The sequence below is a fragment of the Chaetodon auriga genome, chromosome 7 (assembly GCF_051107435.1).
Source record: "Chaetodon auriga isolate fChaAug3 chromosome 7, fChaAug3.hap1, whole genome shotgun sequence".
Lineage (NCBI taxonomy): Eukaryota > Metazoa > Chordata > Actinopteri > Chaetodontiformes > Chaetodontidae > Chaetodon > Chaetodon auriga.
In genome coordinates, this window is record NC_135080.1 from 11,707,275 (window position 1) to 11,722,500 (window position 15,226).

A 15,226-nucleotide genomic window follows, 5' to 3' on the forward strand; every position below is an offset into this window, starting at 1 on the left:
GAGCCAGCTTGATGTGAAGCACGGCTGTCTGCTCTGTCTTCTCCATAAGTCCCAATCGTTTCTTCTTTTCTTTTCCCCTCTTTTTTTCTTCCCCTCATTGTCCTTGACTCCCCAACTTTTATAACCTTTTTTCTTTTATCTTATCACTACTTTTGCCTCCTGCTGTCCGTCACGTATTGTCTCCCCTCGTCGAGCCTGCACTCCCTCTGCTTCTCCTCCTCCTCCTCCTCTTGCTCCTCTTCTGTCCTTCAGCTTTTTTCCCTCCCTCGCTGCTTTCCACCCTCTCACAGACGGAGGCAATGACAACCAAAACAACTCTCTCCTAACTCGCCGTAACTAATTGTTCCGGGCCGTGATGGATGGAAGGAGGGGGAGGGGGAAGTGGGGTTTCAATTGCGTGAGTGGCTGTGAGCGAGTTGGCAAGTTAGCACCTAGTCGGAGTGTGACCTCCACTTGACCTTGTGTCTGGGCTGAGCGGCTGAGCCAGGGCCCCCCTCGGCTCCAGCTGCTAATGGGTGTCATGTCGAGCTGCGGCTGCACAGAGGTCAGAGGTCGCGGGCGCACACCAGACGGCCAAGTTTAGGATTGCGATGAGGAGGCTGAGTGACACTTGGCATATGCGCCGATGAAGACGCCGGGTAATCAACACGTGTGCATGTAGCAAAGAGCGCCCGGCCATGCATATATACACACACACACGTACGTGCACGCACATGGAAACCGCATCTTGCTGCAGAAAGTCATCTTTTCCCTCATCGTCGGCTGGCTGTTGTAGGTTCATATAGATCTGAGGGGTCTTTGAAGGCCTTTGAACTCTGCTAAATGACTTGACCTTGTGGCTTGTGGCTGTAACTATGTGTGTGTGTGTGTTTGGGTGGGTATTGGTCGGGGGGGTGGTGGTGGTGGTGGTGGTGGTGGTGGTAGCGAGTGGGTGGCCTGCATGGGGTCTCATTTCTGCTTCACAGCGTAGCAGGGCATTGCAGACGTTTGTGTTGACGACTGCTAAATTAAAAGCAAACTGAAGATTATGACAAATCTAAACATTGCTTTTATGAAGCAGAGGGGGACGAAGAAAAAACATTTCTGCGAATCTTTCATGCTCTGTCTTTGCTGTGTTAATTGTGCTCACAATCAGCTATTTCGCAGCGAATCCGTGTGTGTTATTTAGTCTCCGTGTGTGTGTGTGTATGTATATTTATGTTTCTGTGTGGGTGTGCATGGTGGATGACTGAGTCTGTGTGTGTGTGTGTGTGTGTTTGCGCGTGTGTGTATGTACTGTGAACCGAGGGAACAGATAATGTGGCTGCCTGGAAGGAGGAAGCAGCTTGGGAAATGATTTCAACAGCTCTCATAATTAGAGGAATATCATAAATTAAACTTGTGTCTGCCGTTGCGTTTGAAGAGCACTCAAAAGCAATAAATTCTGGATGGTTAACATATTTGCATTCCATTCAGCAGGCAGCGTCAGGCAGGAACAGCTGTTTTCCACGTCTTTTGGCAGCAGGAAATGCACATTGCTCACTCAAGGTGCTTTTAGACACATTGAAATGGCAGAAAAAAGAAAAGTGACTTTTAACTTGAACATGAAGCTGCTGCTGTGTGCTCTGTCACTGGAAAGAACTCGGCGGGGAACAGCGCATTAATGAAGTTCTTCAAATATGGATCTTCTCACTTTCAATAGGCCCGTTTCTTTTTCAATCTGTCTATTGCTTGGAAAAGTCGACTGGCAAGCTTTTTTGTAGTCTTTGTGTGTGTGCGTGCGTGCGTGCGTGCGTGCGTGTGCGCGTGTGGCTGGAGAGTGCTCAAATCTAAGGTTTTACCATCAGATAGGTCCGCACCAGCAGCAGGGTGGGTTGGATGAGGGTGTCTAGTAAATATGTACACTGTAAATACAAAAAATAAATACTTAAATCATTTTAGGGTTTTAAAATGCCAATGCAGTAGTCATAAAAATGATTTATGTACAACAAAAACAAAAAAAACTGCTGGGGTTTGTATTTTGTCAGGGCCAGTTGTTGCCATATTGCACCTAAATCTTTTTAACTAACTGTATATGGCACCATCTTTGTCCAGTCCACACCGTTAATATTGTTTTTAAAGGCATATTGAGGTTGTAATTATTGTGATTTTACTTAGAAAGAATAGTGATTGGATCAGTCCACCACCTCTGGGCTAGCCTCTGTCACACAGGCTTTTTTTTTTTTTGTTTTAACTTTCGATTTCTCTCTCTGAAAAACATGATGCTATGATTTTCTGTCCAAATTTTAAGCTTGATGGGTGCTTGTGAAAGCTGACTACCTCATCATTTTACAAAGGCTGAGTCACGATCGGGACAGTTCACCTATGGCTTAGACTCACAAATTTGTGGTTGTTAACAAAATGGTTTTGTTTCATCTTTGTGAAAATGTCAAAGTGTTCAGATTTTACTGGACAGCACAGCAGCGGTCGTTTAGCTTAAAAGGGAATATGCACAGATCACTTCAGAGTCAGGTTTCAGCTTTGCAGAAACATAATGAGAAAGACAAATACACAATGTGCAGCGCAGTGCAGCGGCACGGACGCTGGCCTTTAGCGGCTTCTGATGATATTAAGATGCAAAATTGTACTCACATCATTATGATCAATGATTTTTACTCCTAATCATCAATACAGCGTCTTTTCAGGAAACTGAGATGGTCATTTTTAAACATAAAAAGACAGCTGTCCCTTGATAACTCTCCTCTAGCTTTTAGTGTGTCGTTGGTAAGAAAGACCCTGGTCAGACAGAGGTCACTGTTGCCAGCGTCCACCGAAATGCGATAGGGTTAAAGTTACATCGCCATTAATCACTGCTGCGCCGCAGTGTGGCCTAATGGACAGCGGCGCTGCTCTGGGGCATCACCGGGAACATCACCCAGCAGTTATGTTGGCGTTTTCTGCCAAATACAAACATGGTGGTGGAAACGAAGAAACAATATGAATGTCCGTCACTGCTGCTCGAATAGGGGGAAGATAAGGTTAAAGGAACAGTGTGCATGATTGGTCTTTTTGTGTGTGTGTGTGTGTTCGTGTGTTCCCCGTCCCTGCACTGCGTAGTGTGAATAATGATTTAACCGGGGTCAGATTCCATTGGAGACGTTCACCTGTATCTGACACTAGTGGTATCGCGTAGCTGCCATTAATGTCCAATTTTCAATGAAAACAGAAATAGAATACAGACTGATAAGGGTAACACACCATCCAGCTTCACACCCGACCACATAATTACCCCAATGGGCTGTGGTGAGGGATCATATCCTGGCGCGCACCGGGGGGTCAGCGGCGATAAGCTTCAGCCGAGCTCCCAACATGCAGCATAATTACTCTATTGATAATTCACCAGGAAAACGGTCCCAGCCAATTGCAGAGCTCCGATTTAATGGATTGGACGGCGAAACGAGGGAGGAATGGAGGAAAGGAGGCTGTGAGGGGGCAGCGAATGTGTGTGTGTGTGGGGGGGTTGTACGTGGGGGCAACCAGCAAGGGCCTTTTATTAGAAATGAAAATATGTTTAGGCCATAGGGGGACCCATTTTCCCTGGAGATAATAAGGCCAATAAAATGTAAAGCAGGGGAAGGGCTTGGCATGGGGTCCAACTGTGGCTGTTTATCTGTGTGTGTCCTGCATTAGTCCATTTATCCCCAGCCTCAAATTAGCTAATCATTCTCCAAGGGGAAGGACTTGGTCAGGAAATTGACATTTAGCAGCATAGGCTCACTCTATTAACTACAGTAAATTTAATTTGCTGCACACCCCAGAAGTGGGCTGTTTTCTTTGCCATCAGAGGGAGAAAGGGAGAGGCAGACAGAGAAACAGAGGGAGAGATTGTGTTTATTGCATCTGCTGCTTCTGGCCACAATTTGCTTGGCTGAAAATATAAGACTTAGACTTGGAACACTGCAACTCTGTTGTATTCCCTCTCATGTACTGTTGATTACAAACATACGCAGGCATTGTCAACACATAGATTCACTCATTCCAAGGTCTGTTTGGGCCATTGATGGATTATCTCGCCTGGAGACTCCAAACCCCAAAAATGCCAATGTTTTTCTTTTCCTTTTTTCCATCAGCTGTGATTGTCTGACTAGCCTCATCGTCGCTCCAGTAAACGCTGCATCAAACATGGTAAATCAGACGTCCTGTGACCGATGACTGCTTTCACCTCTGTCTCTGAATCCGATGTTTCGTAATAATTATTTTTGATAATCACTGCAGGGTGTCCGCTTTAATATCTGTCCTGCAGAATGCAATGAGATTGATTTTAGTTGTTAATGCTGAAAAAAGAGGACTGCTGCTCACATAACTGTAGTGTAACTGTGAGTAGAGCTGAACTGATCAGGTGATTGATGAATTAGCCGTTAGAGCAATAATCTGCAACTATTTTAAATGATCAGTTAATCACTGAAGTAATTTATTAAAACAAAAATGGCAAACAAATACAGGCCTTGACTAAAGCTGCAGCTGGTACTCGATTAATCGATCAGTTGACTGACAGAGAAATAATCAGCAGATATTTTAATAAATAATCGTTTCCGTCATTTTTCATGCAAATATGTCTAAACGTCTGCTGGTTGAAGCTCCTCAGATGTGATGAGTTGCTGTTTTTCTTTGTCATATCTGATTATAAACTCAGAATTTTTGGATTTTTGTAACAAAACAAGCAATTTGAATACAAAATCTTGGGCTTTGGGGAGTTATAGCAGGGACTTTTCTCTATTTCCTGACGTTTTAGGAATAAAGGGATTTAAGCCGTAGTTATGACTCTGGAGTAGGTTGAACGTCTGGGCTCCGGACAGAAAAAAAGTCATTTAAAAATGCCACCTTGGACATTTTCTCACCATTTTCAGTGTTTTTGTTGGATGAGTAATTGTGTAAAATCAGCACATTAGTCAGTAATGAAAATAATCTGAACTTGTTGTCACTTTGAAAAATACATAAGATCAACATGAGATGAAACTTATTCATAAACTTTATGCGTCCCGCGCTGAATTCATGGTGATGGTTTAATGACACTGGTCAGTGTCTGACAGCAGATTCACTTCTACGAAACTTTAAATAGTTTTTTAAATTTTTTCCAAACAGAGATTCTCTTTTTTGGAGACCTCGCACCGGCGCAGCTCCTCTCCAGTGATCAGGGTTGCCCAAGACTAATTGATCGCAACAGTTGTCAGAGTGTTGTCTGTTAGGATGGTGACAGGCGTCTGAAGAAAATGATTAGTTTTCTGTCGGCAGAGAGACAGCTCTGGATGTCCCAAACTGCAAACTAATAAAGGGGGGAAAGCAATAAAGCTCGTGGACAGCAGGTTTGACTGTTTTTATAGACAAATCAATAAAATGATAGATGATGGAAAATAACGGCATCTCAGCTGCCGATTTCTACTGGGGTTTCAAATCACGGTCCTTCCCACGCACACACACATGTGCATGTACGCTGAAGCTGGATGCAGGCTCTCACACACGCACACACACACTTGAGGAGAACATGTTGAGTTTTATCTGCATTCATGGAGGCAGTGCAGTGACACATAAATACGTATTTATGTTTCGGTCATTTGTGTGCGTATGGCGCCATATTGAGCCATAAGTTATACTTTCAATTGTCTTTTTGCTGGTGTTTAAAAGGTGTGTGTGTGTGTGTGTATGTATGTTTACGTGTCATAACTAACAGAGTAAATCTCCCGCTGTAAATCTTTTTGAGACCAGAGGGCCAGTGTCAGGATCAATACTGAGGACAGGCCTTCCTCTGAGCCCACGTCTAATTGGCTCCATTTCTACAGTGTCTATGTGTGCTTGTGTGTGTGTGTGTGTGTGTGTGTGTGTGTGTGTGTGTGTGTGTGTGTGTGTGTGTGTGAGAGAGAGAGAAAGATTGTATACAAGTGTATTATTAGGTCCATCCAATGAAGGATGAATTTATCCACTCTAGGAAAATTTTATTCTCGCCTGTTTCATTTCCAGGTGTGTTTACAGATACAAGCGTTTCATTGTTTCTGTGTGTTATTGTAAAGTCACCATCTGCACCAAGTCAGTCTTGCATTGGTTTGGGTGTCATTTAGAGAAGAATCCAGCTGTGCCTGTTGACTCAGGCTTTGAAAACCTTTATGTAACATTATATCATCTGCATGTACCAACATCAAAACATGCTGAAAGCAAAACACTTCTCTTTCAAGAACGAAAGGAATAAATGTTTGTCGTTTCAGCCGAGAAAGTCATCGTCGAGGAGCGATAGACTTTCTCAACAAGCAGCGAACTGAATCACCTGTACTGCAATGCATCCACAAGATGTGGGAACACCCTCCATTGCTCCAACTATTCCTATTTCTGCTTCCTATCACTGTTGCCACACACATGCACAACTGACAGCTAAGTGAAACATTCTCAGCCACATTTGCTGGGAGTGATCAAACGGCGTTCTGGGAAATGCAGGCAATGATTAACTAAAATAGAAGGAGACAAGCAGAAAGTGGATATATCTTAATTGTGACTTAGAACATGCCAAGGTGATATTTAACACTGCAGTAACGTTTTAAATCTCATTTGTGGAAAGACTTCCAGCATCTCACTTGTTATTCGTTGAGGAAAAAAAAGACACATTTAGTTTGTTGTATCATCAGCTGCAAACTATGTCACGCCACCTTTCATCTCTCGCAGGTCCCGTTCTCGCCACCGGCGGTCTCGCAGCGGGAGCGGCAGCCGCAGCCGGCGGAGGAGCCGCAGCCGGCGAAGGAGCCGCAGCCACAGTCGCCATAGGAGCCGCAGCAAAGAGCGGGACCGGAGCCGGCGCAAGGGCCGCGACCGGGAGAGGGAGAAAGAGAAGGAGAGGGACAGAGGGAGAGAGAAGGACAGGAGTAAAGACAAGGCAGACAAAAAGGGGTAAGTGATGAATGGCTTTGTACATGCAAGCATACATGCACATATAAACACAAACACACCAAACAAGTGTCGGGCTGGCCCAGCTCACTCTATACTGCAGGCTCCAATATTTTGGTCAGTGTAATACAGACTTAAATATCGAGCTCATCGTCAGCTCCTCCATCCATCAGTCCATCATTCCCGCTCTTCCTCTGTTTCCCCATGCAATCAAGCACCAGGCTGCAGCGGCCTCGTAATGTCCTGTAATTTCCCTCTTGGAAGAGAAGATGTCATGGAGAAGTAAGAAAAGGTGGTAGGTGGAGTGCTGCACAGGTCCAGTTTTTAGAAAACCTTCTGGTCACCAGATGATGTCTGATGTCTTTAACTCCCCTTGTCATCTTCTGGGCCCTCCTGCAATAAGTCTCGAAGCATAACGAGATCATATGCATCTCTGATGCGCTTATACCAAGAAAAAAACAATAAATGAGAGCTCCTTATTAAGGTGTTGGCAAATGACACTTGCGAGCTTATGTCTTCTAAAGGCTGTAATGTGCACAGAAACAAGTTTAGAGAAGTGGACCTTTAAACAGTGGTGCAGTCCACTGCAGGTCTAACTGCTTTAGGGGCCTCTCTTTGCCTCTACCAGAATAGCACCCTCAATCCCTCCCCAGCGCGGCGTGCTCTAATGTGATTGGAGACAACTGTGATATGACTGGTAGCCAGTTGTTGTCTGTTATATTGAATGACACAGATGTTTGTATCAGACTATGGATCCCATGAGAGGTGCAGGCCAGCTGCTGTGCTGCATGTCTTCAGCCCCCCCAGGTGAACTGTGTCTAAACTCATGGTACAGTCCAGATAACTTTGCATTTAAGTGCATTGATTAAGTGCATATTGTGTGATAGTCAAGTTGTGATTTTTAGGATATATACATCCAAATGTTAACCCAGGTATCGAGCATTAAGCTGCTGTTTTGAATACTTTGTGCATAAAATCAGCAGAAGGTCAGAGAGAAAACATTTTGAGCATTTTTTTCAAGGCCTTTCATTGGATTTACTTCCAGAAATATACAGTAATAGCCAAGTGGCAATTTATGATTTTAATGGCTGTTTGATCTGACTGAAAATGATCTCCATTCCTCAGATGTATTCTTGATGCAACAGTGCAATCAGATGATGAAATTTATCACTGTGGCAATTGCCGTAAGACAAAACTGCAGCATATCTAAGAACATTTTTTAACTTTGCCTGTGCGCGGCCGTCAAACTGTCACACTGTCACTTTTTATGGAAATTGTGTGTGTGTGTGTGTGTGTAGTTGTGCGTCTGTATCTCATTAAGTGAAGGAGATGCTAATTATTGAGAAAATGCATCTTTGACGGTGAACCTTAACTGAGATTTTTTTTAAACACAACTCAATTTATGTATTCAGTAAGTGCTATACATAGAAAAAACTGAGGAAAACAAGCGCATGATTAGAAATGAGGGTTGAGCATTTACATATTATTTAAGATACGATTTGTTGTTTGTTCGGAATTACACAACTTGTGAACGGCCTTTCAAATAATGATAAGTTTAGTGTAGTAGAAAAGATAGAATAGATTGATTGATTGTAATAAAAGGTCTTATTTAATGCAGTTTCCGTGTATTTGGAGCTGTTTTTTTCTTTCTTCTGGAGGCTTTGTTGGTCATCAAAGACGACCGTGGGCCTCAGAATTTCTCCTCGTGAACAGAACTGCTTTGCTTTTTAAGGGACAAGTGCTCCGTTTATTCGAAGCTATTACGTATTGCCTTTCTCAGATCAATATCAGGAAAACAAATAAAGCTAACAGTGAAATTTAAGGCCAGCAGACTATATCTATTTTCTTATTAAGGCTTCAATATCCTTCAGCATCGATAGGGATCTCTTCCTTTATCTCTGACCCTGCTTTAGCTTGTCTGTGTGCACGTGAGCGTGCTGCTGTACGTAGTCACTTGGTTGGTGTGTGTGTGCATTTCCACCTGTGGCAGTGTTAATATATTTCAAACTGTCTAATATATATATATATGTGTGTGTATATATATCTATATATCTGTATATATATAGATAATCCCTTGGTTTGGTTTCCTTAAATCTGGGTATTACAGATGGTTTCTTGACTGTTTGTTATGTGTAACTTGCTCTTTTTGATTAGAAAAACAAACAACAATCGTGTATTTCAAAAATTATAGGATGCAGTTTTTTTCAAGTCACTATTGAATGACAGTTTTAAGATTCTTGCTTCTTTTATTCACACTTTAGCAGTTAGAAGAAAAAAGGCAGTGGGTGGAGGGGGTGGACTGTTCAAAAATGTATACTTACCTTGGTTGTTTTTGGCATTTTTACATGAATTTAACATTCACTGGAACATTAGGCAATCACAAAAGACACATTCTGATCCAGGAAGTCAAAGTAATGTAATTATTGCATTAATAAAATACACCACATTGCAATTTGTGGCATTTACTTTTAAATTGATGTATATTTTGCAATATGATAAATTGGTTAACAAGATAATTTTGACTTTATTTTGACTTTTTTGTTTCTATTACAACACTTAAATTAAATTTTAATTTAAAATTAAGCTGAATTTTTTTAAATTCAACTTAAGTTTGTCTACCTGTGGACCTTGATATGATGTTATCAACGTCCAAAAGTTGCCTGATATGGATGTTCCTAATATTCCCCAGATGCTCCCACAGGAGTTGAGGCGCCTTACAGCGTCGTCCTTTAGCAGAAGAAAGGCAGAGGCAGTGAGATGTTTCAGGAATATGTAAAACAAGGCTTTCTGCAGTATATCCTGTCTATGACAAGCCACTTCTTTTCCCTCTGTCTCTTCCATTCTTCTTCATCTGCTCTTAATGGTGATGGGGGGTAGGATCTTTATGCAAGCCCCTGATCCTCACCACTTACACACAAACACGCTGTAACACTCCAGCCTCATTTACATCCAGGTTTCCTTGCTGGCTGGTGGGAGAGGAGTGAAGCAGTGTGATGTTGATGGCGGGGCGGGTGGAGAAGAGGCTCGGGAGCTTTATAGTGTCTGTCAGGATGAAAGAGGGGCCCCTCAGAGCGGCACCCTGACACTGACTCTGTGTGTGTGCGCGCGCGTGTGTGTGGTGTTGTCGTCATTAAACATTTAACACTCCTCTAGTATGACAGCAGGCAACTTGGTGCTCCAGCGGCATGTTTTCATGCAAAATTTATTGAAAAAGACGAGCTGTTGTTAAGAGATCTTGTTGCCTTTCACCAGTGGCAAAGGGTAAGTGGCGGATTGTAGGGGCTCTCTCTCTCTCTCTCTCTCTCTCTCTCTCTCTCTCTCTCTCTCTCTCTCTCTCTCTCTCTCTCTCTCTCTCTGCGTGTGTGTGTGTGTTTACCCACACTAGTGTACAGGGTCAGTAGGTCAGCTTTGCTCTGTGTAATCCTCTGGTTTTGTATTTACGGAGACAACAAAAGAGCTTCCTTTAACTCCTAAACCTGTTTGTGTCTTCCTTTTCACTGATAGTTGTCTCAACAAGAAGCCTCACTTGTGTATTGTTGCAAATTCAGCATTGAGTTAAATGTCCCAGTGGATCTCAAACTTTTTTTTTTTTTGCCCCATCAGATGTGCTCAAGGACCCCCTCATCAACACTACCTGTACATGTTTCAAATCTGTTCATTTCAGTTGATATGAAACTTGATGTTGTTGAAAGCTGGACTCCATTTATCCATTTGTTTTAGGGATCTATTTATATCTCTGCTGGTTTGCTAGCTAGCTTTCAGGATCTCTTAATTGCAGAATATCCTGTTACTGTGTTATATCTGACGTCTGCGGTAAACTGAGGCTTTTTTTTTTTTCTTTTTTCAAGAAATTTGAATTTCCATTTTTTTCTTAGCTACCCGACAATCTTTCCGTGTACCTGTTGGGATTTGCTTAAATACACCATTAACAAATTGCACAGATGAGCAAAGACCTGGCTTATCGCTTCCTGGTTGTCCTCGAAAACAGCCATTATAGCATTAATGAACACACACAAACAAAACCTGGCTTTGAATCTCAACCTGCAGGCGACTGGACCCGATACTTACTTTCAACTCATTGTGGCTTGAGTCAGGCCTGGTTTCATTTCATTAACGTTATTTGTCAGGTTTTTTTTTCCTAAATCGGAGCAGGAGAAACAGTGTTAACAACTGCACATCTGCCCCCAGGCAGATAATTGACAGAAGCAGAATTTGAATGTAACAGCATTCATCACCTGATGTTCTGACCCAATTCCCACCTGTAATTAATGAGCCGAAATGTAGAAACTACAGTTAACAGATGGCTCTTCCTGCACAGAAAGTGACAGGTTTTTAAAAATAATTACATGTCAGTGTTTTATAAGGTGTTGGCATCATTAAATGCTGTAGAGGTTCAGGCTTTGATCAGGCTTAAAGGAGTTTGGTTAGAGTATGGATGGAGTACAGTCAGGCTTTTTTTGGGGGGGTTCGCTCATAATGTAAATGAACACATATATAAAGAAATGCTGTACTTTCACTCTTTACCCTTCCCTTTCCATGTCCGCCACCCTCCTCAAACTTGACTCCCTTGTCAAAGAATTTGTCTGCTTTCAGGAGAAGTCTTCACCCGTTTACTTCGGGCAGTGTCGACTTCCTTGCTTTCCTCTGTAACCGATCACCGCTGTAGCGGATGACTGTGGGCTGGCTGCCTCTCTCCACATCCTCAGTCAGATAGGTCTGTCCAATTAGGCTGAACTCCTTGTCTGTGCTGGGTCACGGGAGGAGCGTTGGTCCATCTGACTCAATTTCGTGTCATCTGAGTAAGAAATGGGCAGAGGCTGGGCAGCAGAGGCACAGAGGGCAGTGTGGAGACCTCTCATGGCAGGAGAGAGCCATGCTTTCCCCGTGCATGTAAAACCAGAGCTGGTATAATGAGATTAGGGTTAAAGAAATGAAACGACTGCCTACCTTTCATTAAAGCCTTTTTCATGTCTTTGTCTATGAAAGAATCATTTCTCTCTGCTAGCGAGGGGCAGCACTTCAACAGCAGCCATTGTTCACACTTGTAAAATAGCTTATTTTCTGAGGGTGGAGTTTCTCTTTCTGAAATCTTTAGTATAAAGCATGTTTTCCTTACATTTTTGTCCCCAGAGCCGTCCCCACCAACCCGCCCAGTCCCATCTCTTTCTGTGAATGTGATTGTTTAGTAATTCCTCTCATTACTGTGTTTTCCCCGGACAAGCTAAACAGAACCCAGCCTCACCACAGGGGTCTCGTCAGGACCCGCAGGCCTCAGTTTGGCTAGCTCTGCTCCATCGCTCAGCCTTAACCTCTGGAAGCCTAGAGGCTGTGAGGCAGAGAGAAAATAAAACAAGACCCCAGACACAAGCACACACACACATTCATGCTCACCGCTGTTGATTTTCTCTCCCTCCTTGTCTCACTCTGAGGAAATGATTGTCTGCTTCTTTGCCTCTGTTGAACATCTATCAGCTCATTAGTGTTGGTAATACACAGAGAAAGTAAGTGTGTTTGTGTGTGTGTTTGCGCGTATGTAGCCCCTGCCTGCGGCGTCCTCTCAGCCTGTTGGGACGGTTTGTATGGGTGGTGTGGATGGGACCACTGGCTGCTGCTGCATGTGTGTATGTGTGTTTGTCTGCACTCTTGCAGGACTCTAGGCTGTGTCTGGCTCTGGGAGCGGGTCTGGGGAGGTAAGAGAGACTTCAAACGCCGTCCTCGGAAGGTTAGGATACACTCACATTGACTTAAATCAATGAGCTGTAAGTGTGTGTATTATTTGTGTGTGCGTCGGGGGGGTAGCCTAGTGGCCAGGAGCAAGACGAGACATGGGTGAAGCTGAAGAGGAGTAGGTGTGCATGTGTGCCTTTAAGTGTGTGTGCAGCTTGGGTGGGGGCTGGGTGGTTGGATGAGGGTGGGTGAAATAGGAGTGATGCCTACATGCAAAAGGTGGACAGTACACACACACACACATGTGCGCGCACACACACACGGGTCCCAATAGACAAACACATGCACACACAGAGCGGTGCAGCTGCAGTGTTTCTTGGCCCATGGCTGTATGTAGTCATTAGCTGCTTTTTCCACACAGATAATGAGCATGGATTGGACAGAAAACAGCCCGGTTGTATAAACTCGATCTTAACTAGACCGACATTTATTTACACGCACACACAAGACAGACGCATGCCCCGCTAAGACCTGTTACCTGGCTCCACGACACTGCTCCAGACGTGGGTACGAGGCAGGAAAGAGAGAACGATGTATTGACGATGGGTTTATCGTGAAGTTGCAGTGGAATTATTATGGGATTGCTGGAATTTTTAAGAATGCCCATGCAACTTCAAGCATGAAGCCATACATTTTGCATTAAAGCTCCATGAATCTTGATTTCAGTTTTTAGTCAAACAACTGGTTGTTGGTACTGCCCGGTCTACACAGGGGACAGACAGGGTCACGGCATGTGCTCGAGTACAGGAAGTCCAGGCAAGTGATGTGCCATGGGCCCAGTCTGATACATGATAATTACCCGTTAGTTAAGTTAATGTTTCCTACTGAAGTCCAAGGTTTCTTGCTATTCCTAGAGATTAAATGGCAATAAAATGCTGCGATCAAGATATTATAAAAAGGTGCATGCAGAGAAATTTAAGTTGGGTTTTGTACGTTAACACACTAGAAGAAACAATGAGAATGATTGTTACTATTCGGTTTAATGTTTGATTTAGATGTACAGTTTTGCATGTATTCAGTTTGATATTCTTGGAATTAATTCACGCTGACATATTTGAGCATTTGGTCAGACTGTATCTGAAAATCTTCAGAGCAGCTGAAAAGACTTTTTTGTCGTCATACTGCAGGAAATGCTGTCTATGCCTGAGAATGACCTCTCTCTGTTCTTTGTGCACATTTGTGTGTGTCGAGAGAGAGAGAGAGAGAGAGAGAAATCTGGCCACTTTTAATCGCAGGAGAGACACCCTGAGCGAGCGATAGAGAGCTGTGACAATCCACTTAGTGCGCTCTGTAATCTGTTTAACCATTTAGTGAGTTGTTAGAGGAGTATGCAAACACTCACACACACATATATATATTTAAAAAAACTCACACTAGATGCCCTGCAGGCTTTAGAGATGCGCAGGACAGTCCTCCTCCTGAACGGGTAGCGATTCAGTGCTGTAACACATTTCGAGTGTGTACGACTGTGTGTGTTGATGTGTTTGAGACCTGCTGTAGCCACTGAGAGAAGCCAGGCCTGGAGCATGATGACAGAGACCAGACCCGGCCAAATAGAAGATCCCCCCCAATCCAATTACCCTGTTCCTCTCTTTTATTCTCTCCTCTCCTCTCCTCTCCTCCTTTCCTTTCCCCGTTCTTCTCCCTCTCCTTTCCTTACGGCCCTGTCTTAGCAGGAGCCAGTGATGGCAGTCCTGGCTGCTGTTGAAGTGGCTGGCTACTCCGCTTTATGGATCAGAAGAGGATGCAGGCAGGATTATAAGCAGCAGGTTATGAGCAGCAAACATGACAGGCCAGCTCCGATTTAGGAGGGTTATGTAAATGTGCTTGTCGACAAAATATGTTTCTCTGCCCTCAGTATTTTCTCTCTCTCTCTCTCTCTCTCTTTCTGGAAAAGCTGGGTAGTTTTGGTTCGCAGGAAGCAGAGTGGTGGTGAAGGCAGGGAGGGGAGCTGAAAGAGAAGATTGTTATGGAGAATGATGTGTAAAAGAGACACACCGTTAATGTTTAATTTTCTCCAGACTCCAGTGCTTATTCATCTGCACCAGGGGCAAGGAAAGGTGTTGACTGAAGTCTTTATGAGAAAGGCTGAGAGTGAGAATACATTATAGAGAGAGGTGTTCTTTTTAGTTGGAGAGAGCAGACAAAGTAACATCGAGGAGAGGAGAGAAAGACAGACAAGACAGGGAGCAGAGCAGAGGAGAGTTTTCAGTCAGCAGAGAGCACCTTTCGTCATGCATTTTAACCTCTGCTGCACTGAGACAGAAATATGGCTCTGCAGGTCTTGCCTAATGGCATTGATCATTACAAGAATACCTCCTTCAGACTGGGTAAACAGCGCTCCAGACATACAGTTAAGTACCATGACTCAGTCGTGGAAATAAATATTGCCTGAGAGGAGCATATATAATAAGCTTTCTCAGTGGAGGTTTCAAATCGCCGGCCATTTTCGGAGTATTTTCTTTCAGAAAATGAGCTGAAACAAAAGAGTTGGGAGCGCGGTAACCAATCACACAAGCGCGTGTGCTTGATTGCGACGACTGAGGTGATGGAAGGACTTATCTGTGTCACTGACAGAGTTGGAGGTCTTACGCGGCTCATATTGAGCTTTGTG

At 43.7% G+C, this 15,226-nt stretch overlaps 1 protein-coding gene across 1 annotated transcript in view; it reads left to right on the plus strand.

Annotated features, from left to right (window-relative positions):
• The window catches only part of rsrc1 (arginine/serine-rich coiled-coil 1), a 108,596-nt gene that overhangs the window by 14,682 nt on the left and 78,688 nt on the right, over window positions 1-15,226 (plus strand). The window contains exon 4 of the mRNA XM_076734448.1: window positions 6,667-6,888. Coding sequence (XP_076590563.1) covers window positions 6,667-6,888 — 222 coding nt within the window. The remainder of the gene's footprint in view (window positions 1-6,666; window positions 6,889-15,226) is intronic.